The 26,075-nt window shown below is 40.2% G+C and overlaps 1 protein-coding gene across 2 annotated transcripts in view; it reads right to left on the reverse strand.

Moving 5' to 3' along the window:
* Positions 1-26,075, reverse strand: part of RGS8 (regulator of G protein signaling 8) — a 132,557-nt gene that overhangs the window by 63,944 nt on the left and 42,538 nt on the right. Inside the window, exon 1 of one of the 2 annotated variants that reach the window (XM_019427566.2) lies at positions 5,365-5,445. The exons of the other annotated variant lie outside the window; for it this stretch is intronic. Within the exon in view, the coding sequence (XP_019283111.1) occupies positions 5,365-5,367 (3 nt within the window). The 5' untranslated portion in view covers positions 5,368-5,445. Of the gene's footprint in view, positions 1-5,364; positions 5,446-26,075 lie in introns of those variants that run through there. 2 annotated transcript variants of the gene reach the window in all.

Here is a 26,075-nt window from a genome sequence, read left to right on the forward strand (position 1 = left end):
TGTTCAAAGCCACACAGATAGTAAGCGGTTTAGCTAGGACTCAAATCTAACTGCAAGGCCTCTAATATACTCATTGCCCCTTGAAAAAAGGTGCTGACTTATCATCATGGCCTAATCATGTTGGGAAGGTTTGCCATATACCCATGCAGGATGCATGAAAACATGACAGTTTTTCCTGGAGTTTTTACTCAGGTGTTCAGGATGTAAACTCATCCAACCACTTAGACGTCAATCCATGGCCACATTTGACCTTATTACCCAGGTCTCGGAGAGCCCAGACCCTGCCCTAGAAGTTGAATAAATAAGCATATCTTGCCACTTCTGAATTCTACCCTGAATCTTTTAGTCTCTTTCTAGAGTCCTTATTGATACATCTTCTCAATGTGTTCACATTATCACCCACGACTAGAACATAAAAACATCCCTGGCTTGGAGCACCATATGAACAGCATTTATACCTTTTTAAAATGTGGGCATCCTTTAAAATATCCACATTTTACAATAAACAATGCCATTTAGGATGTGCCGAGACAGAAGTATTCTTTTCCTTCTGTTCTTCTATTGTAGTCATGGAGACCTCAAATTTGGTTGAAATGAGCAGACAAAATTAAAACCTGCACAGAAAGTTGGTATCAGGGAAAATAATGACAGTTTATATTTCAGTGGTATTTGTGTGTGAGGCAATCAATCATTCTACAGACGTTACCTCATTCTGATCTTTCACTAAGGTAGGAAAAGGACAGGTGCTTTTCATCCTCCTAAAATCCACACTGGATAAATGGTGAAGACCATGAAAAGGAGAGACTAAGTCTACACTACATGAAACTACACGGCTGAGACAAAAAAAAAAAAAAAAAAAATGCACCCACCCAGTTGTTTGGCCTGAGACTGGTCTTAAATTAATCATTTGAAGTTAATGTTTTAATCACTCAACTGAGATGCACTGGTCCACACAGACAGGAATCACCAAATTTACCAATAAGCCATCAAGAGCAGCTGAGGTCTCTCCATTGAATGTGCCACTTAAAAAAAAAAATACATTGCCCTACCCTATGATGCTCACCTTAATGACTGCCACTGTCCCGTATATCTCCACACCATCATCATGGGGGGGAGGGGGGTTCTAAAATACAGATCTGATCACCTTACTCCATATTGACCACAGATGGACTTGAAACTCTTCCTGACCAGACCTCTTGCCTACTTTCCTGTTCTATCTCTCAACCCCTCCCCCACTGCCATGTTGTAGTCCTAAGAAGACATTCAAATACAGTAACTAGCAGTAATTTAAACACTACAAGCTGTTGCCTAGCAAGACTACCTCCCCCCACCCAACCCCACCCTACCCGGCCACCACATACACCTAAACCTTGACCCTCTCATTGCCTATCTGAAAACACCCATTTTTTTCTCCTTCTTTTTAGGATTACTTTTTAAACATTATTATTATTATTTTACTATTATAATCATCAGCATCATTATTATTACAGAAAAGTACACCAAAGATATAATAAATAAAAACAGAAAAAAGAAAATTAAAAAATATACATAATCCCATTACCCAGAGATAAAACCCTGTTAGCATTCTGGAATATTCCTTACAGTCTTCTCTATGTGCACATATAGAGACATTTTCCACCACACCAGTTTGACTTCTGAGACTTGACTCTAGTGCCACTTCCTGTAAGAAGATGCTTCTAACCTTTCCTCCCCCTCCTCCCCCAAACTTAATCATGTTCGCTCCCACTCACCCTTCAGGTCGCCACTTAAATGTCACATCCTCAGACAGTCCTTTCCTGAACACCCAAAGCAAATGACATCACCCCAATTACTCTCTCTGGTAGCACAGTTCTTTTCTCTCATTGGATTATCTGAATTTATAACTGTATGTGTGTTTATACATTCATGTCTTTCCCACTAGACTGTAAGCCTCATGAGACTAGAGACCAGAGCTGGTAATGCTGATCACTGTACCCCCAAGCCTAAAACAGCATCTGTGTCATCAAACCCACAAGAAGTATGAAAAGCTAAGTAAATGGCAGCTCCCTTCTCCACACCCCCACAAACACCTTACCAATCTCTAACACAGAATTTATTCCATCCTACCAGTTGCTCTACCACTAAACTATTTGCTCCTGGAAGACAAAGGCTATCTTTCCTCCTATGACGTATATTTACAACTGAAGTCATAACTACCCCCCCCCCCCATAACACAATACCCTGCACACGGCAGATTTCAGTTCTTCTGAATGATTGAAAAAGTGAATGAAGCAAGAGCCGTATGGGCAGGGCACCTGGTCAGCAATGCTCTTGGGTGACCCCATCTCTTACATAAATCTTTATTCCTGGCTTTTCTTAATAATGGTCTCCGTATGATGCCAAAATATAGCTGAAAAGTGAAACCATTGCTTCACGCTCCAGATGTCTCGTTTTCAGAAGCCGAACATCCAGATGACTGGACACATGTGAACAACTCAGTATCTCTTCACCAAGCTGTCTGACATCTTGGCTCATTCAGAGTCTAGAGAGAAAACAAAATGAATGCTTTGCTCCTCCATCACCAATAAAACTAAATAAATATAACTAATTTTAATGGAAACTAAAATAAATAATTACTGTGATTAAAGCCCACATTTTCAGTGCACCATAATCTTTCTACACTCCAAAGAGCACTGGCTTGCATAAGAGACAACTGTTATGTGGGAATATCAGAGAGTGCAAATAAGAAAACCCAACGAAGAGTAGCTTACGTATCAATAATTTTATTATAGCACATAAGGGGGAAGTCTAGAGGTTGGCTAACTCAGCAGTTCAGCAGCGTTAACAAAGACCCGGTTCTTTCTACCTTTCTGCTCTGCCTTTCTTAAAAAATCATCTTCCTCCTAGTTTCAGAGTGGCATGAATAATTCCAGGTATCCCGTACACCACAAATAGCATCTTGCAGAGAAGAATGCACCTCTTTAAAGGAGCAAAGAAAACTTTAGCACACTTCCCCTCCCCAGCTGACTCCTTCTCAGGCCCTACAGACCAAGACTGGGCCATATGTCCATGCTTAACCCAATTATTGGAAAGGGCGATAATATGATCACAGCTGCTTCAGATCAGGGGTTTTTAAACTGTAACAGAGTCACCTAGAGGGTTTGTGAAAACAGATTGCTGAGCTCTCCTCCCAGGGTTTTGGATTCCATAGATCTTTCTCGGTTGGGGCCTGAGAATATGCGTTTTTAACAAGGCCCCCAGTGATATCTATACTGCCCATCCTAGAACCACATTTTGAGAACTTCTGGCTTAGACCAATCATGATTTACCTACCAGGGATGGGGAGAGGGTCAAGCCTGTCAGGTATTATAGCTGCTTGAGAACTGTAGAGAATTGTGATTTTCTTTGCAAAGAAGCGGGTGGGTGGCTGTAGACTGGTCATATTGGAGTCCACCACAGTGAAATAGAATGATAATGGCTAGAATGTACTGAGAATTCACATGCATCAAAAACTGCCCTAAAAACAACATACATTATTTAATTCCCCCAAATAATCCTTTAAGGTAGGATTCACATCAGAAAACTGAGAGTCAGAAAGGCTGCATAAATTGTCCCCAGTCATGCTGCTAATAAGTTCTACGGCCTGGATTTAAACGGAGATCTGTGTGACCCCCACCATGGCCCATGCTCTTAGATACGATGCAATTTAGGGACCCGAGTTTGAATTCTGGACCCGCCGCTCTTCCATGCCTCAGATCATAGAGGTTCTGGGGTCAAATATAAACGCCAGATTTCACTGTAGAAATGATCATAGTTTGGTGGCAAATGAATGGTGTTTGGGGTCAGGCAGAAAATTAGGCCCAGTACTTGTGTGAGTTGACAGTCTTCATCTCTCCAACCTCAACTTCTTTCGACACACAATAAGCGTGCTTAATGCTTGTCTCCTAGGAAAACTGGAGCAGATATGTGGTAAAACACCTTAGCTGTCCCTGGCACATAGTAGGCAATCACTCTGAGTAGCTCTCATTACTATTACTAACCTCTGACCTAGAACATTCATCTGTACAGAGTAGTTAGGAAGACCATATAAGCTCTGAGAAAATGCCTTGTGCATTTGTGTATTTTAATAACCTGCTGCATTATAGTTGCACACCGTTAAATGAGGGCCACACTATGTCCTGGTACAAGAAGGTGAAAATTATGCTGAGGTTGGAGCGGGCAGAGGGAGGGGAGAGGGGCAGAAAAGGCTACTGGAAACCTCAATAACTTCTGTATGGAAAATGTCAGGCCCATTTTTCCTCCTGAAATGAACAGCGTCTCCTTCTCTTTACATGCCAATGACTCTGAACTGAAATTGTTGAAACAGGATGACACCTCTAACCTCAGCACATGGATATAATCACCTCCCCAGCTCATTTCATCAACAACACCCAGAAGTAACCTGCAACACCCAGAACACCTGCAAGTAAAAGGTTTAAAAGTCTATTGTTTCAGAGGTTCTGAAAGTCCTGCCCTGATGGACCACCCTAACTCAAAGAATGTCTCCCTACACCCGCACCCACTGTCACTCTTGATTCCCTTTCTGGTTGTATGTCTTCAGAGAATTTATCACTATCTGAAACCACCATGTTGGTTTACTTGTTAATTGTCTACCTCTCCCGTGGGAAGGTGAACTCCAAGAAGGGAAAAAAATTGTCTGTCTTGTCACTGGTATGTTCTCAACCCTAGAACAGTCCCTGGTGTATAATACTTACTAATTAAATATGTGTTGAACGAATCATGATGGTGGCCATGATGTCAAAGACATCATCTAGGCTGACTAGAAAAGAGAAAATTGGTGGAACCAGATCGTAGCTGAGAGGATTAGTTCATGAGTACATGTTAAGCAGCACGGAATCTGGAACCCCAGAACAGTATGAGAAATTTGAGAGGGCTAAAGAAGAAAAACACTGCTTTATAGATGTTGTCATGACCCTATTTTACAGAAAGTCTTCTTTTTATAGTTTTAATCGCCATAGAATGGTATATTTTTTTTAAAGTAACCCAAATAAAACTGGGCCATCTTCTCCTTTCACCTTGAATCCAATCTCAACACTGTGATAAATCAAAAAACACTTGCATATTCACAAATCTGATCGTAAGATCAACAAATGGAAATAGGATGTTTTTATGGGAATCTGTAAGGGATTCAGTGGCGGGTGTGATGCTTTTTATCCCCAATCAAAACTTCCTTAAAATTGCTTATACAAATGGTTTGTCCCCACCACCAACTCCCTCCAGTAGTTGCTGAGATCTTCCCACACTCCTTCAGGTTATTTCTTGTTTCCACAGCTCCTTAGTCCCTATCAATCCCAGATGTCTCATTATATCCAGCCACGTCCTCACCATGTCTGTTGCCTTCTGCACTCATCACCATAAGGGCCAGGAGCTGAGCAGCACCAAGTAGACTTCGAATCATTTTTCCCTCTATCACAGAAAGCAAAACCAGAAGATAGAATTTTAAGTGAGAAGAGAGTAAAAAGTTAAACGCTTTCTAATAATGTACTTATTAAATAATAAATGCATTTTCACAAGTGATATCACAAAAAGAAGAAGAAAACTAATGTAAATTCAGGAGATGGAGCAAGATACCTTGAAACCAGAAATATAAAATTTCTGAAATTTTCTACATCAAAAGGAAAAAACTTTTTTTATTTATATAGATTGGTAAAGGAAGAAACAAATAACATGCTGCAGAATAATCAAAATAAGTTCACTACATTTACACAATTTATGGTCCTTTTGTTAGTTGAGGGTATAAAATATGTCACATACTCTAACTGGATTGCTCACAAAATTGTTCTTTTCCTCCATGCTCCCAGTCTAATTTGACCACACCCTATTTTTTCCAGTCTGATTTATGTCACTTACCCTAGGTTCCAATCAGAGTATGCTAAATTGGTCTTAGTTTCTACGCTATTCATGTAATTTCTGCTTCTTCAGATGCTTCTCTTTTAAGTCATCTGATGGTTTTATCACTGCTGAAAATTTATCGTTTTGAATTTTTCCAAAAGATAAAATGAACCTGAAGAGAAAAAAGGCTTCTCTTCATTTTTCTTGTTTTTTCTTTCCTTTACTTCCTTTTGGGCCTTTGTGTTTCTATTTCAGAGTGCCAAAAGTTGCAAATAGGTTTTTGTGTAAATGACTGAACCTAAGCCCAGATTATCACAGGAAAATAACTAGTCATAAAATAGCAGTGGCCTACATGGTGTAATCTGAGACTACTGAAAGTTCTTTCACAAAAATCTTCACTGACCTGCTTTATGACCTTAAATCTCTATTACGTAAAAGTATATCCTTTTAGGTAGAAGCTTTGCGTTTTCTGTTAAAATGAAACTACCCATAGGAGGGATAATAGCTCACTTCTCTGCTTGAAAATCATCCACTGATTTCCCCATTGGCCAACAAATAAATTTCAAGTTCTTCAGCTGGTCATCCAAAGCTCTCAGAGATGAGCTACCCGCCTTCTGAACATCACCCCCACACCCCCCAACTCAATACCCAACAGGACCCCTGCACTCACAGGCTCTGAGCATGCCCAGTGTATTCCTTTCTCTAGACCTTAGCTTATAATGTGCCCCAAGTGTGCTGCCTGATTAGCCCAAATGTATGCTTATCAATAGCCTACCTTTAGCATTCGGTCTATATTCTACCTTGATTATAACTAATTTTTTTTTAATCTTCCTGATTTAGTAAGGCCTTCTCTGGCTTAAAGAAATCCAATTTATTCATTCATTTAACAAATATTTATTTAGGGCTTGTCATGTCCCAAATTCTAGGGGTTGAGGATACAACAGAGAAAAAATAAGGAAAAGACAAACAGTTCCAGCTCAGTTAAGCAAAAACAAGGGAGTCTGGAAAGTCTTGGCTCATGTCACTGAAAAAACTAAATTTGGTTTCAGTCACAACTGGGTCTATGGATGTCATCAGAAAAAAATCTCTCTCTATCCCTCTGTCTCTGTCTCTTTATTTCCCCACCCCACCCCACCCCCAAACACTTATCTTAATTCTGCTTTCCTTGGATAGGCTTCACTCTCTGGCAGGATTTCTTCACAGAGATATAGAAATGGCCATGGCAGCCTTATGCTTGCATCATCCTTGAGGCAATAACGCCAAAGAAAAGAGACTGCTTCGTTCCCAGGGAAAGGGTATTTTGGGGATCTGCTAAGACGAAGTTGAGCCAGGGACACATTTAGTTTGAGCTTATCTATGTGTCTATCAGTCACTTTCCCGTATATTTCAAGTCATTTCTAGCCACCCTGGTGTAGGAATGGTTTCTAGGAGGACTTTTATCACCCACTGTGCTAACTCATTCAGCTTTACAACACAAAGATGCAAGGCTAGAGTTCATATCATGACGTGAAACTGAGCAACACTGGAAGTATGTGGGAGTAGAGAAGCCATGTTTCAAGCTTACGAAGTCATAGTTAGTCTATGGAAAACTCTTATATTCACATACATATAAAATTGTAAGCAGAGAATTTGGTTTCGTTGATGTCTAGTCAAAATGTGCACTCCCTAACACACTGCATGTAATTATAAAATACCTTCCCCACCCTTTGATAGAGATGGGCCAAATCAAACATATCAGAATTGCTGTGGATAGGGCACAAGCTTATGCCAGCACCACAGGTTTTGTGTATGAAGGTGCATGCTTTAAGCATCCCAATGTGCCATGTCTTAACACGTCTGTACCCCTCTTGCCCTGATCGAGAAAGTAAATCCAGGTAAAATGTTGCAAAATTGCCAAAAACACAGAAAAACGGCCCAAAGAAGTAAGTGTCTTTTCCACATACTTATTCATTGAAAAAGCAAATATAGCATAAGAGTAATTTGGTTACATAATTGTATCTGTTATCCCTTGCTGCTTCACAGACTAACCTGCATTGGGTTGCTAGGGCTGCCATAACAAATTACCACAAACCAGGTGGGTTAAAACAACGAAAATGTATTCTCTCATAGCCCTGAAGGTCCTCAGGCCTCAGTTCCTTACCAAGCGGGCTTGGTTCCATAGCCGCCTCAGTTTCTTCATGACATGGAAGCTGGCTTCCTCCAGAGTAATGAGTGCCCTAGACAGGGAGAATATGAGCAAGGGAGGAAGAGAGAACCCAAGACAGAAACTGCAATCTTTTATAATCTAACGTCAAAAGTGACACATCATTACTTGTGCTACATGCTTTTGGTCCCACAGACCAACTCTGGAACAAGGTGGGAGAATACTACACAAAAGTGTGAAAACCAAGGGGCTGGGGTCCTCGAGGGCATCTTGGAGGCTGTCTCCCATAATAACAGTGCAGCTCAGTATATCAGGACGGCAATTTTTAAATGTATCTAAATTGTTCCACTGTATGCCTTCATTTCAGATTAATTTTGCATTTTATTCAGAATTATTGATGATTCTCAATTGTAAAAGTATTATAGAAGTGTGCCATAAGGTTAATTACTAAAACAGACGCCCAAATATAGCAGATGTTCACCATACCCCCCAGCAGGACTGCTGCTAACTTCTGTAGACTCAGACTGGATGTGTCCTAACACTTCTTTGTACACTTCCTAGACCAAAAAGAGCATTTGAACCTTTACAGTTTCAAAACTAGAGAGACCAACCTGTCAGCCAGCATAGCCATGAGAAGGAACACACACAAGGGGGACATGGTGATAGGAATTAGGGTGGGTGATAGGACAGGGATCCAAGAGCCACCTCCTATGAGGAGGAGGAGTAAGTGCTGGGGTAGCTGTGGGATCCCCAGAGCGCTGGAAATGGGGAGAAGGACCCAAAAGTGAAACTTGGTAATATGTGCCACCATTGTATAGGACTGACTTTGTAAGGCTGGTGTTCTTGGTTCTAGAGGTAGTGTGTTTTCTACTCAATTCTATGTCTTGAAATCCAGTAGGTTCAGCTACACAGTGGTGCCGGAGGTTAAGGTAATGTGACTTAATTACCCAGACATTCCCCACTCACAGGCAAAAAAGAAATATCAGAGGAGCTTTAAAAATAAAATGTAACCCCATCAAAGCAGCAAAACATGAATGTTAACAACTCATGAGTAACATATGTGTGCATTTTAAAGGTTGCACGTAAAGAAGATAGTTAATAAATTATGAACACCTAGACACAAGTAAACCAGCTGTCTCAGCTTCCACCACTCTATTAGCACTGCTTCCATTTCCTCTGGATCTTTAACATCTGGGCCCAAAACTCCTATCACTGGCTTCTCAGTAGCTTGCAGCTTGATGTTCTTAGTTAATTACAGTAAACTGGCAATGATTGCCCTTAGGAAAGAATTTCATTTGTGCCTATGTAGCGCTAATCCCAGAAAAGTCCTTAGGTTTCCAAACCTTCTCTGTTTTCAAGAAAACAGCTTTGAGTTCTACTAAGCTTTCTCTGCAGAATGCTTACAAGTATCCTCTGAGCAACCCCAGGTAACCCTCTTTTCATCTAGGGGAAAAGCTAGTTCTACAAAGCCCCCCAAACCCAATGCTGTGCTAACGTATCACTCCACTGAAATCTCCATTCCACCATAACCCTCCCTAGCAGCACTGGAAAGTAGTGCACCCAATGTTGAAGAAACTTTCATGTTGCTGCCACTTCTGTGGTTACTCTTCCAAAGCGAGAAGGAAGCTGGTGGTGGAGCCCAGCCACAGCAGCCTGTGAGTTGTACCAGGTCCCTGGCCCCCAGGAACCCGACAGCCAGGCTTGAGGTTTTTGATGGAGGCTTTTGTTATCTTAGACCCTCCTAGCTGAAGCTGGCTTCTTGGCTTCCTGGGGCCATGTGCCCCCACCCCTGCATCCCCAACTTCCAGAGACTGGGGGAGTAAAAGGTGAACAACCCATCAGCTCCTCCCTCTCTCTCATTCCAGCACTCCCCACTCCATGCCAACAACTGATGATAAGAGCTAAGCATTTTTTTGGATGCTTACTTCATGTCAGGAACTCCACTTAAGCATTTTTCAGGTATCTCTTATGTAAGAGATGACACCTTGGTAAAGAGCACAGACTTGAGTCAGGATTGCCTGAGTTCAAGTCCTGCTCTCCCACTTCCTATCTGTGTGACCTTGGAAAAATTGCTTAATGTGAGTCTTAGCTTCTTCATCTGTAGGATGAGCTAATAAGACCCATAACTTAAGGGCTCACTAAGAGCATTATGTGAGTTAATATACAGAGAGAGTAGTAGAACAGTACAATTGAAGTATTGGCTACCAATAATATGTCTGGATTGAAGACATTTATGATAAATTGAGATTTTCATGATTTGGAGTTTTTCTCTTCATGGCATTTCAAGGAAGTAAAATTGACATTCTGCTTTTTACTTATTCTCCTAAAATGTGAAGAATTTCCAAACAGAACCTTTCCTTGAGAGACTCATGACCCAAATGGAATTAAATAACTAAAAACTAAATATAGTTTTATAGGCTATTTTGTTTGGTGTTATGAATTTTAGAACATCAAATAATTCTACAAAGATTAGAATTCTGATATTGTCTATTCCACATTTCTCGACTTTGTGTTATAATTAATCTTATAAATATTTGCAGACTCAGAAAGCATATGGGTCTATCTAAAGTAACCTAGCTAATGTATTCTTTTATTATGCATATTAACTGACATTCTTTCCCTATTTATTTATCTGAAATTTCTTATTAATTATTTTTATAGTTATGTATTATATACATTATATATTATATACTTATATAATATATCTCACAATCATATTAACTATTGCAGAATTTTACTCTTGCAAAAATAACGTTTATACTTCATCTAAGAGACTTAACTAAATAAAGAATATAAAGACTTTTCACTCCAAATTACATTTAGAAGAAAACTTATCCAATATTTGAATGTTCCAGTATCCCAATACCCCAATATTGACAACAAATCCAAAAAACATGAAGTGTTCATTTTACAGGTATTGTTACACTTATATTTGATGATGGTAAATAAGCAATTACACAATCACTTCTCACACTCAACTTCAGAGATGTGAGAAATGATATTGTACTTAGTAGATATTCATCTATTAGGGCTTCAAAGACTAAGCCCAAACTAATGATGAATAGCATGTTCTGGCTAAATACCAAAGCCAAAGCCAAGCTTCAGTGTGTCTAATATATTAGAATAGTCTGCAGCCATGACGAGTGATAGTTTAAAAAATAAAGATATGGGGAAATGCTCAAGACAGCACTAAGTACATAAGAAAATGGGACACAGAATTATATAAATAATATGTTCCAAATCATTTCCATATGGACTCTTCAAATCCTGAAGACTAGAGACCCGCTCTAGATAGCACAGGTAAAAGAAGTTTGACATAAGGATAGACACTGTATGTTATGGATAATGTCAATGAAATCCAAGAGCAAAGACTTAATGGAACTAATAAAGAGGGAAAAAAATAGAGGAAGGATAAGTGTGCTAAATTCTTCGTCTAACATACTGGGTTATCAATGTCTAAAGTTGATTGAACAAGAAATGGAGATTTGAGGAAAATTTTTTTGAAGACTGAAAACAGGAAACCAACAGAACAAACAATTGCATTAAAAATTAGAAGGGGAATGGGGCGCCTGGGTAGCTCAATTGGTTAAGTGTTCAACTTGGGCTCAGGTCATGATCTCGTGGTTCATGGGTTCAAGCCCCATGTCAGGCTCTGTGCTGACAGCTCAGAGCCTAGAGCCTGCTTTGGATTCTGTGTCTCCCTCTCTCTTTGCCCCTCCCCAACTCACGCTCTGCCTCTGTCTCTGTCTGTCTCTCTCTCAAAAATAAATAAACACTTACAGCAGCACTATCAACAATAGCCAAAGTATGGAAAGAGCCCAAATGTCCATCACTGGATGAATGGATAAAGAAGATGTGGTATATATATACAATGGAGTATTACTTGGCAATCAAAAAGAATGAAATCTTGCCATTTGCAACTATGTGGATGGAACTAGAGGGTATTATGCTAAGCAAAATTAGTCAGAGAAAGACAAATACCATATGACTTCACTCATATAAGGACTTTAAGATACAAAACAGATGAACATAAGGGAAGCAAAAATAATATAAAAACAGGGAGGGGGACAAAACATAGGAGATGCTTAAATATGGAGAACAAACAGAGGGTTATTGGAGGGGTTGTGGGAGGGGGGATGGGCTAAATGGGTAAGGGGCATTAAGGAATCTACTCCTGAAACCACTGTGGCACTATATGCTAACTAACTTGGATGTAAATTTTAAAAAGTTAATTAAAGGGGTTCCTGGGTGGCTCAGTTGGTTCGGCATCCAACTTTGGCTTAGGTCATGATCTCGCTGTCTGTGGGTTCTAGCCCCGCGTTGGGCTCTGTGCTGACAGCTCGGAGCCTGGAGCCTGTTTCAAATTCTATGTCTCCCTCTCTCTCTGCTCCTCCCCCACTCATGCTCTCTCTCTCTCTCTCCCTCTGTCAAAAATAAAAAAAATAAACATTAAAAAATAGAAGGGGAAGAGGAGAATAGTGCAATACTCATGTCTGATGGGGCAATCAATAGATCTATCTTAAAATAATCAAACAAAAATTATGCAGGACAGGGGTGTCTGGGTTGCTGAGTAGGTTGAGTATCTGACTCTTGATCTCGGCTCAGATCATGAACTTATGGTTCCTGAGTTTGAGCCCCACGTTGGGCTCCATGCTGGAGGTGCAGAGCCCACTTGGGATTCTCTCTCTTCTCTCTCAAAAATAAATAAACATTTTTAAAACATTACACAGGACAAGTATACTACTTAGAAATGAAGGTAACTACCAAAAACACTAAAAACAAAACCACTTAAAGATGGTTGCCTCTGGTGAGTGGGTATGTGGTAAAGCAGATACTATTGCTTCTTTTAAATGCTCTCTACATGATCTTTTTCAATTCAAGGTTCGTGTATTACCTGAATAAACATTTTTTAATGAAATGGCAGACTGTTTAGAGACATTATCTCCCTAGAATGTGTACACCTGCATGGATGATGAAGATGTTGGCTTGTATGCAACTTCTTCCGGAATACCTGGAGGTGAAAGAGAGTGGCCTGGGTTGGTGGAGTCCTGACAGAGGTTTCTTCCATATCCATCCACTATGCTCCCTTCTACCGGCTCTGTCAGTTCTGATCATTGGCAAAAGTGGGAAACTTCCATTTTTATTCAAAAATCACATCCTTTCCTTACGCCAAAGACAGCACAGTGAAATTGTTTCTAATTTACATTTTGAAACTCCCTCACATAATAATTCATTATCCTATGAAAATGTGCATTATTCTATAAATGTGAACGGCTTCAAAAGGCAAGGCATTAGTAAAAAAAAAAAAAAATGTAATGTCCTTCCTTGCCACCTAAGCCAAATCCTGATAAAGCTACATTAGCCTACTGATTAGTAATTTTTGCACATTAAAAATTTTATATAGATTTGATAAGATTTTCAACTTTTGTTTAATGAATATTTAATTCAGAAAGCCACGAAATAATAGGTAATTATAGCTCTACAAGAACACATATTGACATGTAGTTTAAGAGACTGTGAAAGGTTCCTTGTGCTTGCAGTGAGTTTATAATTTAAACACAAAGAAAAATTTTAAGGTTGCCAATCAAATATTCATCAGCAGAAAGAATGCACGGAGGATCTCACTTCCTCAGGGCACGTATGCAAAGGAGATACTAAAAATAACATAGGTACAGGTTTGGCAGACCTTGTTTAGGCAAAATTCCAAACACATGCAAAAAGAGCTGATGAAAAAAGTTTCCCTAGCTTGGAAGCAGAGGCAATGGCATATAAGGGTCAGGTTTGGAAAAGATGGTGGAGGGAATAAGCAAAGGGCCTTAGAGGCAGAAACAAATGGGCAAGCCCAAGAATTTTATTTGAATTTTATTTCCCCACCATTTCTTTTAATCTTTTTCTTAAACCTTTTTTTTTTTAATGTTTATTTACTTTTTGAAGGAGAGAGAGAGAGAGAGAGAGAGAGCATGAGCAGGGGAGGGGCAGAGAGAGAGGGAGACACAGAATCCAAAGCAGGTTCCAGGCTTTGAGCTGTCAGCAAAGAGACCGATGTGGAGCTCGAACTCACAAGCTGTGAGATAATGACCTGAGCTGAAGTCGGGCACTTAACTGACTGAGCCACCCAGGTGCCCCACTTTCAATCTTTTTCTTAACATGAGCTATCCTCTAATATCTTTAGTCCTGACTCACAATGAGACTCAGGTCCCTCTTGCTGTCCCTAAGAAACTCAGTGATTCTAATGCATAGGGACTTAATGGGTTCTCTCTCCTGGGGCTTGGGGGGGGGGGAATTACATTTTAAGGGCCCACACAAGTTTAAAACACATATGCCTTATCATTCTAACAGATGATCACCTTTTCTTGCAAAGATTTGCCAGGTTTAAAAAAAAGAAAATTTTAGGGGCACCTGAGTGGCTCAGTCAGTTAAGCGTCCGATTCTTGATTTCAACTCAGGTCATTATATCACAGTTCATGAGATCAAGCCTCGCATCAAACTCTGTGCTCACAGCATGGAGCCTGCTTGGAATTCTCTCTCTCCCTCTCTCTGCTCCTCCCCCACTTGCTCACACAAACTCTCTGTCTCCAAATAAATAAGCATTTAAAAATTTTTAAAAAGAAAATTTTAGAGTCCTTCTAGCAACTCACCTCCTACCTTGTAGAGAAAGTCCCTAGGCCAGTAGACCTCAAATTCTAACACACTTAAGAATTTTCTGGAATACTCCAACTGACTGGTCTCATTCCCTGATATTCTGAGATTCTGAGTCAGCCCCAGAAAGCTATATTTTTAACCAGCATTACAAACCATCCCCTGGCCCACATTTAAAATGTGTGCATTGCACTAGAAGACTGCAGGGTTACAGAAATCTTCACTTCCCTCTGTTGCAGGGAAATCCACCAGGGCAGGTTTTCTGAGAATTTTCTCCAACCTGCATTCTATATTCTTGTCCTCACCCATGACTTGCTTCTGAAAATTATCAAGAATCCTTAATTGTCCTTCCTTCCCAAGCATGGACATGGGCACTAATCTGCCTGCTACCTGGTAGCTCCTACAACGCTCACTCAGAAGCATCTGCAGCCCCTGAAGATTTAGGCAGAAACTAGCTCAGTAATCCTGCACCTTCAGCCCTCACAAACCTAGCCGTGCAAAGAGACCTGCTCCACTCTGGTATTTTTAATTTCTCCAATTAACTGCCTGTTGGTTGACTGACTGGCAGTTGGATTCCTTCCTGTTTCTTGTTTACCTGATACTATAAAATAATTCCTCTTTGCCTATTCCACAAGCTTTGTGTCACCCATGTGAGTCCATCCTGCCCCCAAGGAAATAGGATAAACCCTCCAACTATAGTTAAAACATTTCCTTAGAGCTACAAAAGTTGGGAAAGTCTTTTTCTAAATCAAGATTCTTGCAATCACTGCTGAAAAAAATGTCTCAATCTGCTTTTTTTTTCAAAAGCCAATCCCAATTAAAGCAACATTACTCAGCCTCAACATTACAATGAGCACAAACACAACAACTGAAACCATGCTGCAGTCCTCAGCAAGGAAAGGGTCACTCTGGTGTTCTAACATAATCTCGAGGTTGAGGGGTTATGGTTTAAATGAAAATAAAGTTCAAAAACCCTCACAGAGTACTTGGGAATGTCCTTAGACCTCCAGGGTTCTACAGATCACAGTTTGAAAAACACTAGTATAATAGAAAGAATTCTTGTCCCTGCCACTTGTTACCTATGTGACCTTGTTTGTGGTACCTAATCTCTCTGAGTCTCACTTATAACTAAAGAATGCTCAGGAAAAGGCTACAGTATGGAGGATGGATTGCACTGGGAGAGACTGAAGTCTCCAAGACCAGATGGAAAGTTATTGCAATGGCCCAGGTATGGCAGGTAACGAATGGGACTAGGGTACTTGCAGTGGGAATGAAAGGGGTATTTACAACTTTAGAAAGGCTAATTTCGAAAGAACCAATATCAGTGACCAACTGGGTATTTTCCCCAACTATGCTCCCAAGATGTTGTTTGGTGTTCTGTGAAAACTATGATTCTATCTTCCAAGAAAATATGGGAAACTTTGCTATAAGGTAAGCAGAACAATCCTCACATATCTTATTCCAGAATAATATTTGCTAGATCCACAACTACTAACCCAATGAAATTAGAAATGAAAGTCTGTTTTAGTGTCCTCTCTAAGGGAACTCTCCCTTTCTCTCCTTCTCTCTCTCCCTCCTCCTTCTTTTCCCCTACACACACACACTCTCTCTCCCTCTGAATGCCTCAATCAGAACCTGTCCAAAAACAGGTATTAAATGAATAAATGAACAATGAGCATATAAGGAAACAACTAGATAGATGAATTTTAAGAGCCTGGAAAGTATGTATAACATTCACTCCAAATCCTCTTCCCTGATAGTTAATGTTAAAATTTCAACATTAGAATTTAAATCCTAGGGTGCCTGGGTGGCTCAGTCCATTAAGCATCAGACTATGGCTCAGGTCATGATCTTATGGTTTGTGAGCTTGAGCCCCGCATTGGGCTCTGTGCTGACAGCTCAGTACCTGGAGCCTGCTTCGGATTCTGTGTCTCCCTCTCCCTTTGTTCCTCCCCTGCTCGTGCTCTGTTTCTCTGTGTCTCTCAAAAATTAATAAACATTAAAAAAAAAATAAAAAGTTTAAATCCTTTGGCCAAAATCTCTCAGGAGAAGATACAGCTTCAGCAAAAGATTTTTCAGACTTATGAAGATGGCAGAGAACTTAAGAGTGGATGATGGTCATTGTAAAGCACTTGGGCTAGAAATAGTTTTGTTATTAGGAACTGAATGTTATATGTTGGTAATGATTGACTAATAGGAACGTGCTATTATGGAATAAGGAATGGCTGATTGAGTAGAAGCTCCTGGAAGATTCTTCCAAGGCAAAAGTAAGATAGCGGCCATAGTAAAAAGAATCAAGAGTCCTTCACCCTGGCAACTCCAAAGATGATTTCTTGTGGCACATGCCTCAGGTAGAGTCCTGGCTACAAAGACAAATGTTATTGTGGCTTCACAGAAATCACAAAGTGAAGCCATCACAGCTTAATACAACCAAGTTGAAAAGTCACTTTAGGAAATTAAAATATCCAATGAATGAAACATACAGGAAACCTGAACACAGAAGCAAATGTATCTCATGGTTCCATAGCCTGCTCTGACAAAGGATTTCAATGTCAAAAGTGTGAGTGAGGTGAATCAATTTCACAACAGAGGATATAAGGATATCTGAATGCTATATTTATAGGTAGTGACTCCTCATAGTACCTGATACATGTGTTATACAGGGTTTTCTGTTAATTAAATCTCAATGCAATTTTGTGGCAATTTTATTTGTTCTTTGTTTTAGATACTCCCAAGTGTGTTGGGTAAGAAGTGATATGCCATGCTCAAGGGGTGCCTGGCTGGCTCAGTTCGTAGAACATGTGACTCCTGATCTTGGGGTTGTGAGTTTAAGCCCCATGTTGGGTATAGATATTGTTTTAAAAAAATGAAGTCTTGGAAGGAAGGAAGGAAGGGAGGAAGGAAGGAAGGAAGGAAGGAAAAAGAAAAGAACCATGCTCAAAATTCCAGGAAATTAATTACCTAGGAGAATTCATGAAAGATTGCAGAAGTATGATGCTGCATTTTTTTAAGTTTATCTACTTTGAGAAAGAGAGCAAGCAGAGGGAGCAGAGAGACAGGGGAGAGAGTGAATCCCAAGCAGGCTCTGCAGGTCAGCACAGAGCCCGATGTGGGGCTGGAACCCACAAACCATGAGATCATGACCTGAGCTGAAATCAAGAGTCAGACGCTTAACCGACTGAGCCACCCAGGTGCCCCTATGATGCTGCATTTTTATATCCATTTGCTATATATTTATTGACTTTGATGAGTGTTAGAACTTGCAAGCTGACACAGGGCATCAGGTATCAAAATCCTTAGGAATTTTGGCAGGGTAGGATAAATGGAGCCAGCCGGTAGGAGCTAAGCTAGAACTGGGATTTGGACCCAGATGCAAGTATGGCCAGGACAGGACTGGGACAGTACACTGGAGTGACTCACCCATTTCTCAAATCTCAAGCCACACTGGAGCACAAGGAGACAGGGACAGCTTGAGGATTGAGGAGGCAAAGCAAATACAGCTAAGGACCAGGGTTCAAGGTAAAAAAAAAAAAAAAAAAGTAATGAAGAAAGATTCAGGCATATCCACCTCCAGTACCAAGTGCTCATCTATACTGTCTAATAAAATTAGGAATATATGTAGACACAACATCAACAGACTAAACAGAGGCTCTTGACGTCAGTATTCTGTTTAATGGCATGGCCAAAACAAAAGACACAGCTTGGATGCCAAAATTATTTATTTCGGCTTCCGATCTGGGTAAACAAGAAGCAGGTCAGTCACAATATGATCTAACACTCCACATTCATAGATGGGCGATGACTGACTGGAAGCTGAATAACTCAATTATAATGATGATGGTTACGATTCTCAGAGCCGAGTGTTATGAGATCTGCAGCAAAAAGAGCTTTATGAAGTCCAATCATCCCACTTGAGAAGAGGATAATACTCGCCAGATAAAAAGATTAGAAGATTCGCATCAATAAGCCAAAGAAAAAAATAACTGAAGGAATCTTGGGCTTGTTACAAACATATTTTCAATATCCTGATACTCCTTTATTCTTCTTTGACTTTGTAGTTGATCCAAATACTTTTCTATGCATTTTTATGTTGTTTCATTATAAGGTATGGTTTTGTAAGAATTAGGCTTGACCAAGATGATCTTTCCATAATAGAATCTACTAATATTAACTAAGGAGGTAAGGGAATTGACCTAAATACCCAAGTTAGGAACCAAAGAGCCAGAATTTTGTACTGTCAGCACTGAGAGGATGTTGGGAAATCCAGAGCACATGACCATTTAGTGTCAAGTCAACAAAAAGTTGTGATTTACTGCAAGTTGAACTTAGTATTTTCTAAGGCAACTGTGTCCATGGAAATATGTGAACCACTAATATGCTAATATGAGTAGCACTAATATGCTAATATGTAAATTTAAATTTTCAAGTAGCCATATTAAAACAGGTAAAAAGAAACAGGTGAAATTAATTTGTATAGTATATTTTAATGCAATAGAGCCAACGGTATTATCATTTCAACATATACTCAATATTTTAAAATTATTAATAGTATACATCCTCTTTTGTTACACTAAGTGTTGAAATTCGATGTATATTTTACACTAACAACACATTTCAATTCAGACTAGCTCCATTTCAAGTGCTCAACAGCCCCATGTGGCTAGTGGCTACTACCCAGGGCAACAGATCCTAAGAGATCCTAAGATCCTAAGATCTCATATGGGTAGTGAAATTCAAATAGGCAAAAGCACTTACTGAATATATCATCTGATGAATCAAATTCCCCAAAACATCAAACTGTTCTAACATATATGTATTACATTATTTATAGAACATTATAATCATCTGTAACTAAAGAAAAGTCACTGCTATATATTTTTTAAAAGAAAATAAAGTGGGTTTTTTTTCATCTCCAATAAAATTTATTTATCAGTTAATTTTTGAGGTAAAATGCTTCAACCCAACAGAATTTGAAAACAAATGCTTTGGGATAACAGGGGTCATTTACAATTCTGAAAAAAAAATCTCAGCAAAATTTGATGAGCTCAGGGTGAAAGAGAAGGAAGAGGGAAAGAGAAGGAAGGAGGGGACAGGAGGGCACTATGCCACTGACAGAGGACCCAGTTGGGGGGAGGTGGGAGGGCGCTTTGTCTCCACTGCATTTTTACCAAGAACCAGTCCTGATATTGAATAAATTTATGCCTCTATACAGCTCCACTGCACCAGTATGCAACTACTTATTCCTCTGGTTCTCTCTTTTCTACATTCATAAGACACACCTTGTAAGGGCGTGGCTCACCTATTCACTCTGACCAGCTTCATGACTGATACTGACCACCAGCACCTCCCCGACATAAAGGAATCAGCAGTGACCTACAAAGGGCCTTTCTGCCCTCAAAATACCTCCTTCAGTTCCCACTGTGATGCCTGAAATCTACAAAGAGCTTTCCCTTGGGTTAGGAGAGTGTTTCCCAAAGTTCAATCATTTGATTATGTCTGTCATATCATTATTTATTATATTTTCCTTAAATCTATATTTTTTATTTGTATATTAATATATAATATTATATATTATATTTTCTTTAAATTAACTTTTTTTAATAAAAATACATTCATTGAAGAAACTCTATCACTCCCAAAAAAGTAAAACCTATACAATTTGCCATAAATACTCTAAAGATAACTAAACGACTATTAACATTTTAAGTGGTCATACACGTAACAACTGAAATTCTTTTGCCTCTCACCAGTGGTAAAATTATCACTAATTAAGAACTACTGAGTTAAATATTTCCAAATACTTAAAAAGGCGACTGTGAAAACACAAATATCATAGAACAGGTGTGTCGCATTCACAAACAGCTACGAAAACTGCTTGAGGTGGGAAAAGGGTTTAGGTTAGCGTTCTCATCTTTATTGTGCATAGGAATCACCTGGGAAGCTTATTAAAAATATAGGTTTCTGGGTCCCACACCAGATTTCATAGATTTAGCAAAACTGGGTTGGGCCTAAATATCTGCATTTTCCTCAAGCTCTTCAGGTGATTAGGATTTAGCTGGTCAGCAAATGATGCTTCAAGAAGCCTAGCACAGAGCACTATGACCCAGTAAGAGATGTGAAGCTATGTCATGGATTATAACGCCCTGGGATAGTAGCAGGACGCCAGTACAGAAGAGATGCATGGAGAGAGAGGAGGGATCTGAACATCAGCTCCATCAATTCCACTGTTTTGTGGAAGGTATCCTTCCAGAGGAACAGAGCTAAATGCAAACAGTCTACCTGCTTCAGCATAAACCCAGCAACAAAACTGCTTCCATATATCAAAAGTACTTGTATATATCAGTCCTACACAGAATCTTTCTATGGATGTCTCGTTTTTCTCCTCTTTCAGAAAAGATAAAGGTCATGTGTTTATTATGCTTAGAGTACTGGGAATCCGTATAAAACTTCCAGTTGATCTTGAAAGTCTATATGAAAGATACGAGATTTTAGGTTGGTGTAAAAAAAAGAGGGGTAGAGATTATGTGATCGGACTCTTCCCAGCAAAGCAGGGTGAATCAAAATGGATTCTACAGGAAATTATGTCATTCCTAACAAGAGCTCTCCAGGTAAACGCCGCCGCAGCAAACGAACGAAGTGAGAAGCAGAAAAACACTCAGCAGAGGCCTGTCTGCAATTTGAGATGCTTTCTGGTTTCCCCCTTATCTCACACCAAATACTGTACAGCTTGCTGTGTGGGAAGCTTCTGAGACGGCCCCCAGTGATCCCTGCCTCCTGGTATTCATGCCCTCCTATAATCCCCTCCCCTGCTGTGTGGGCTGAACCTTAGTAGTTTGCTTCTAATTTGTAAAATATAGCAGAGGTGTTGGGATAGTATACTTGTGTTTCAGTTCTACAGCCATGACTTCCTTCTTGCTCACACTCTGTCTTGCTTGCCGTGTCTGATGAAACAAACTACCATGCTGTGGACGCCCTGTGAGGAGGCCCATATGGCAAGGGGCTGAGGACAGTATATTAGTTCCTGTGGCTGCTGTAACAGCTTACCACGGACTTGGTGGCTTCAAACAACAGAAATGTGTTCTCTCAGTTCTGGAGGCCAGAAGTCTGGGATATGATCAAGGGTCAGCGAGGCTGTGCTTCCTCTGGAGACTCTAGAGGAGAATCTGTTCCCGCCTCTTCCAACTTCTGGTGGCCACCAGCATCCCTTGATTTGGGCCTCTGTCATTCCAGTCACTGGCTCTGTGGTCACACTACCTCTTCCTCTTCTGTGTCTAATCTCCCTCTGTGTCTCTCTAATACTTCTGATGGCAGTTAGGGCCCACCCAGATAGTCCAGGATAATCTCCTCATCTCAGAAGCCTGAATCTCATCATGTAAAGCTTTACCATAAGGTAAATCTTACGCTATGTGTATTTTACCACAATTAAAAATTGTTTTTTAATTTTTAAGGTAATGTTCCCAGATTCCAGAGATTAGGACCTCATAACATTGGGGGCCACCAGTCAGCCCACTATAGGTTGTCCCTAGCCAACAACCAGGAGGGAACTGAGGCCCAGATCAACAGCAAGCAAGGAACTCTGTCCTGGTAACAAACACATGAGCGAGCTCAGAAGCCAGTCCTTCTCCGGTTGAGTCTTGAGATGACTACCCAGCTGAAGCCCTGAGTAGAGCCTGTGAGAGACCCTGAGCCAAAGAACATGGCCATGCATAGATTCCTGACTTAACTGTGAAATAAATACTTTTGTAAGCAACTGTGTTCAGGAGTTATTTGCTACCCGGCAGTAGATAACCAACAGTTGCTTTGTCAAGGCTCATAAAATGGCAATTTATTACATTGTATTCACATCTATTTAAGATGACAAGCCAAAACTATTTTATTAATGGAGGCAAACTGATATTGTGACAAGAGCAAAAGCCATAGATTTAGAAAAAGCCCACTTACTGCATGACCTTGAACTTCCCTGGGACTTTGTTTCCACTTGAGGTAGGTGGTGATAACAATACTTTCCTAATGGTGTTGCTGATAATGTTTAATGACATATGTAAAGCATCTATTTCAGGATCTGGCACATAGTAAGTGCTCAACAAGTAGTAGCTTATACTACTTCTATATGCCTTAAGAAAATATTTTTTTTTTCAAAATAAAAATAAATATATTTTAGACTTCTCATCCTAGATTCTTTAATGAAATTATAGTTTTTCAAGGCCAGTTATTTAGCGTTACTTGAAAAAAGAAAAAAAGAATCTAACATCTCCTGTGATGGACTCACCCAATTCCATGGGCCATGGGCCAGCTATACTATGGGCACCCTTTTTATGGCCAATCCTTTTTGAAACATCAAAAGAAGTTAATATAAAGGACACCTGGGTAGCTTAGTTGGTTAAGTGTCCAACTCTCATCTCATGGTTCATGAGATCAAGCCCTGCATCCGGCTCTGCCTCACAGCACGGAGCCTGCTTGGGATTCTCTCTCTCCCTCTCTCTCTGCCTCTCCCCCACTCATTTTCCCTCTCTCTCTCAAAATAAATAAATAAACAGTTTTTAAAAAGTAGTTAATATAAAATATGGAATCAAGAAATGAGGGAATAAAGAAATCAAGATGAAATTCTTTTGCTGGAGTCAGTGAACATTTATTGACAGAAAGAGGGAGAGAGATGATGCAAGCACTCAAGAGTAAATAAAAGACCTTGAAACCAAGGATGAGTCTGGGAAACCAGTTCAGGGATGGATGGCCATTCAATTCAGGCAGCTGAGGCAGAATGAAGAGGCTGTAATATCACTTGGAGAGCCAGGGAGACAGTTTTAGAAGCATTTTGTTGGGCAAGAGGCTGAAGGTTAATGGCAAGGACACTAAAAGATGTGAAAGCTGGAGAATTAAGAGAACATTCTCTGTCTTTCATGGAAGGTTTGATCTGGAGTCTCATCCCTGAACCTGATAAACACTTAACCTCTGGTCTTTCCTCATCCCTGAAATCGGGGATCATCCTGGATCGTCTCCCAGGTCCCTTCTAGCTGACACTCATGGCTTCTGCCCGGGTGAAAATGGATTATTCTGCCACATGTGTGCTGGACAATACTCAGCTTTCAGGTGAACAATGAAATATGCTGGTCAGAGTCAGCTGCTGTTTTGCTTCTCTATCTGCTCTCTCTCTCGTGTCAGTATGTTATTCCTCTTTAGGAAGAGAACCAGTGCTTAATACACAAGAGTGAAGCACCTGAAAGATGGCTTTCCAAGGGGGTTCTGCATAGTCTGGTAAGACAATTTATCTTCTCCCTGTGCTGACAGAAATAGTCACTGGGGCAGCTGACATTGAGTACTGAGATGAAGGAACTGATGTGCTTTGGATGGGGGTATTAAGTCACTGGCAATCATACATACACATACATTTTCTTGGAATTTATGAAGAATTAGGTTTCCTTTTAAAGAAGAAAAGAAAAAAAAAAACAAAAAGAACAAGCTAAACTGTTTTTTCCTTTTCCAAGGTATTTTATATTTACTGGCTTTTTATTGCGCCAGAGATTACTATGAATGGGAAAAGGCGGTGCTGAGAATTTCTTTATTATTTCTAAGTGTTCAGGCCTCCCCTTCTTCCATAAGCCTGGTGGGGATCTCCGAGGCACTGATGCCTCTGGTATGTGTAGAGGTATATGCGTAGAGGCACTGATGCTTCCTTTCCTTTTGGCCTTGACCTCTGACTCCTTGCACCTTCCTCCCAGCCACCCAGCCAGCGGGCAGCCAAGCACAGCCCACTCCTCCAGAAGCCCTTGCAGGTGCCAGCCAGTTACCTGGCAACAGAGACAATCATACAGGAGACAAAACAGCAGTGAAGACCAGAGAGAGGAGCTTCCTCCACAATCTAAAAGATGGAAGAGGCAGGGAAGCAAATGACCCTTTTTATCAATAGCCTTTCATCCCTGCCCACATTGTTCTCCTGAATCTCTAACCCCCAATTTCCATCACTGCCTGGTAAGAATGGCCTCCAATTGGAGAATTCAATCACAGCCACAGAATTCATATGAAATAGTGTACTTGGGGGGACTCAGTAATCACCAACCCCTAACCCCGGTGTAATGTTCAGGAGTTAATCAACCCGAATTTCCATCTGTGCACATGTTGTGTTCCATCCGATCCAAGGATGTATTCTGACCATCCTTTCATAACAGCATCCTAACTGTCCTTTCATAACAGCATCCTAAACTCTATGTCCTGAGAAGCACCGACAAGTGATTACCTCACTTCTTGCCTTCCTAGCCATCATTCTACAGTGAGTGGTACCAGAGAGGGAGGCATACGCAGGCTAGCTACTAATAGCTGACATTTACTGAATGCTTCCTCCATTCTAGGCACTTCCCTGAGCACCACACAGGCACATTTAACTTTCAAAACAGCCCTATGAAATCAAAAGTATTATCATCTCCATTTTACAGATGAAAAAACTGGGACTTAGGAACAGATGGTCAAAGAGTGTGCATCTACGAAGAACAGGGTCAACACTGGAACTCACTTCAGGATTTCAGCTTATGTTCCCAACCACTTTGTTACGCAGATAAAAGGTGAGAAATGGTAGGTTTGCCAAGAGGGAGTCTGGCTAGTATGGCAGAGATGAAAATTACCAAACTGTAAGAGTCAGTGGATAAAAATGAATTATGCTAAAGTCACCTAACAGAATATGCTAAGGAAACTTTACTTCCTCAGGTAAGGTGGGACTGTGTAATAATAAGAGAGTCTAACCAATGCCTTTTAGCAGAGTCCTGTGAAACTGCATATACACCCACAGGCTGTAAATGTCAAAGAAGACTCCTGAAGACTCTGTCACCCTCATCATCCTTTGATTTGAAGAGAAAAGTAATATGGCCCATTTGAGTCAATGCAAACAGAATGGGATGTGGAGTTAGATGTCCAGAATGTAAGTTCTGGCTTGGTTGTCCACTCACTTTGAGATCTCAAAGAAGTCAGGTCCATAAATATTTACTACTCCTATGTTTTACACCAAGTGCTGATTTAGGAGAGGAGGATATAAGAATTACCAGACATAGGCCAAGTTCTGAAGTGAGAACATGGGATCATGGAACAGGGAGAATTATGGACAATTTCCTACATTTTTCTTTTTTAAAAAATTTTTGGATTTTTAAAGTTTTTAAATTCTAGTTAACATACAGTGTAATATTATTTCAGGTGTACAATTTAGTGATTCAACACTTGCATACAACAGCCATTGTTCATCACAAGTCCCACATTTTTCTTATCTATAGACTGAGATGGCTAGTCGCAACTTCTGTGGTAAGCATCAAACAAGATGGCGACTGTGAAAAGCACTTATGGATGGCATAATACATCATGCAAAGTTAACAGTGATTTTTAGTGCTAAGATGCAGTGGGTATAAAATTCACAGATATTACCATGATTATTACCTACATGATC

This window comes from Panthera pardus, unplaced genomic scaffold (genome assembly GCF_024362965.1).
Source record: "Panthera pardus isolate Hobbes unplaced genomic scaffold, ASM2436296v1 HiC_scaffold_21, whole genome shotgun sequence".
Lineage (NCBI taxonomy): Eukaryota > Metazoa > Chordata > Mammalia > Carnivora > Felidae > Panthera > Panthera pardus.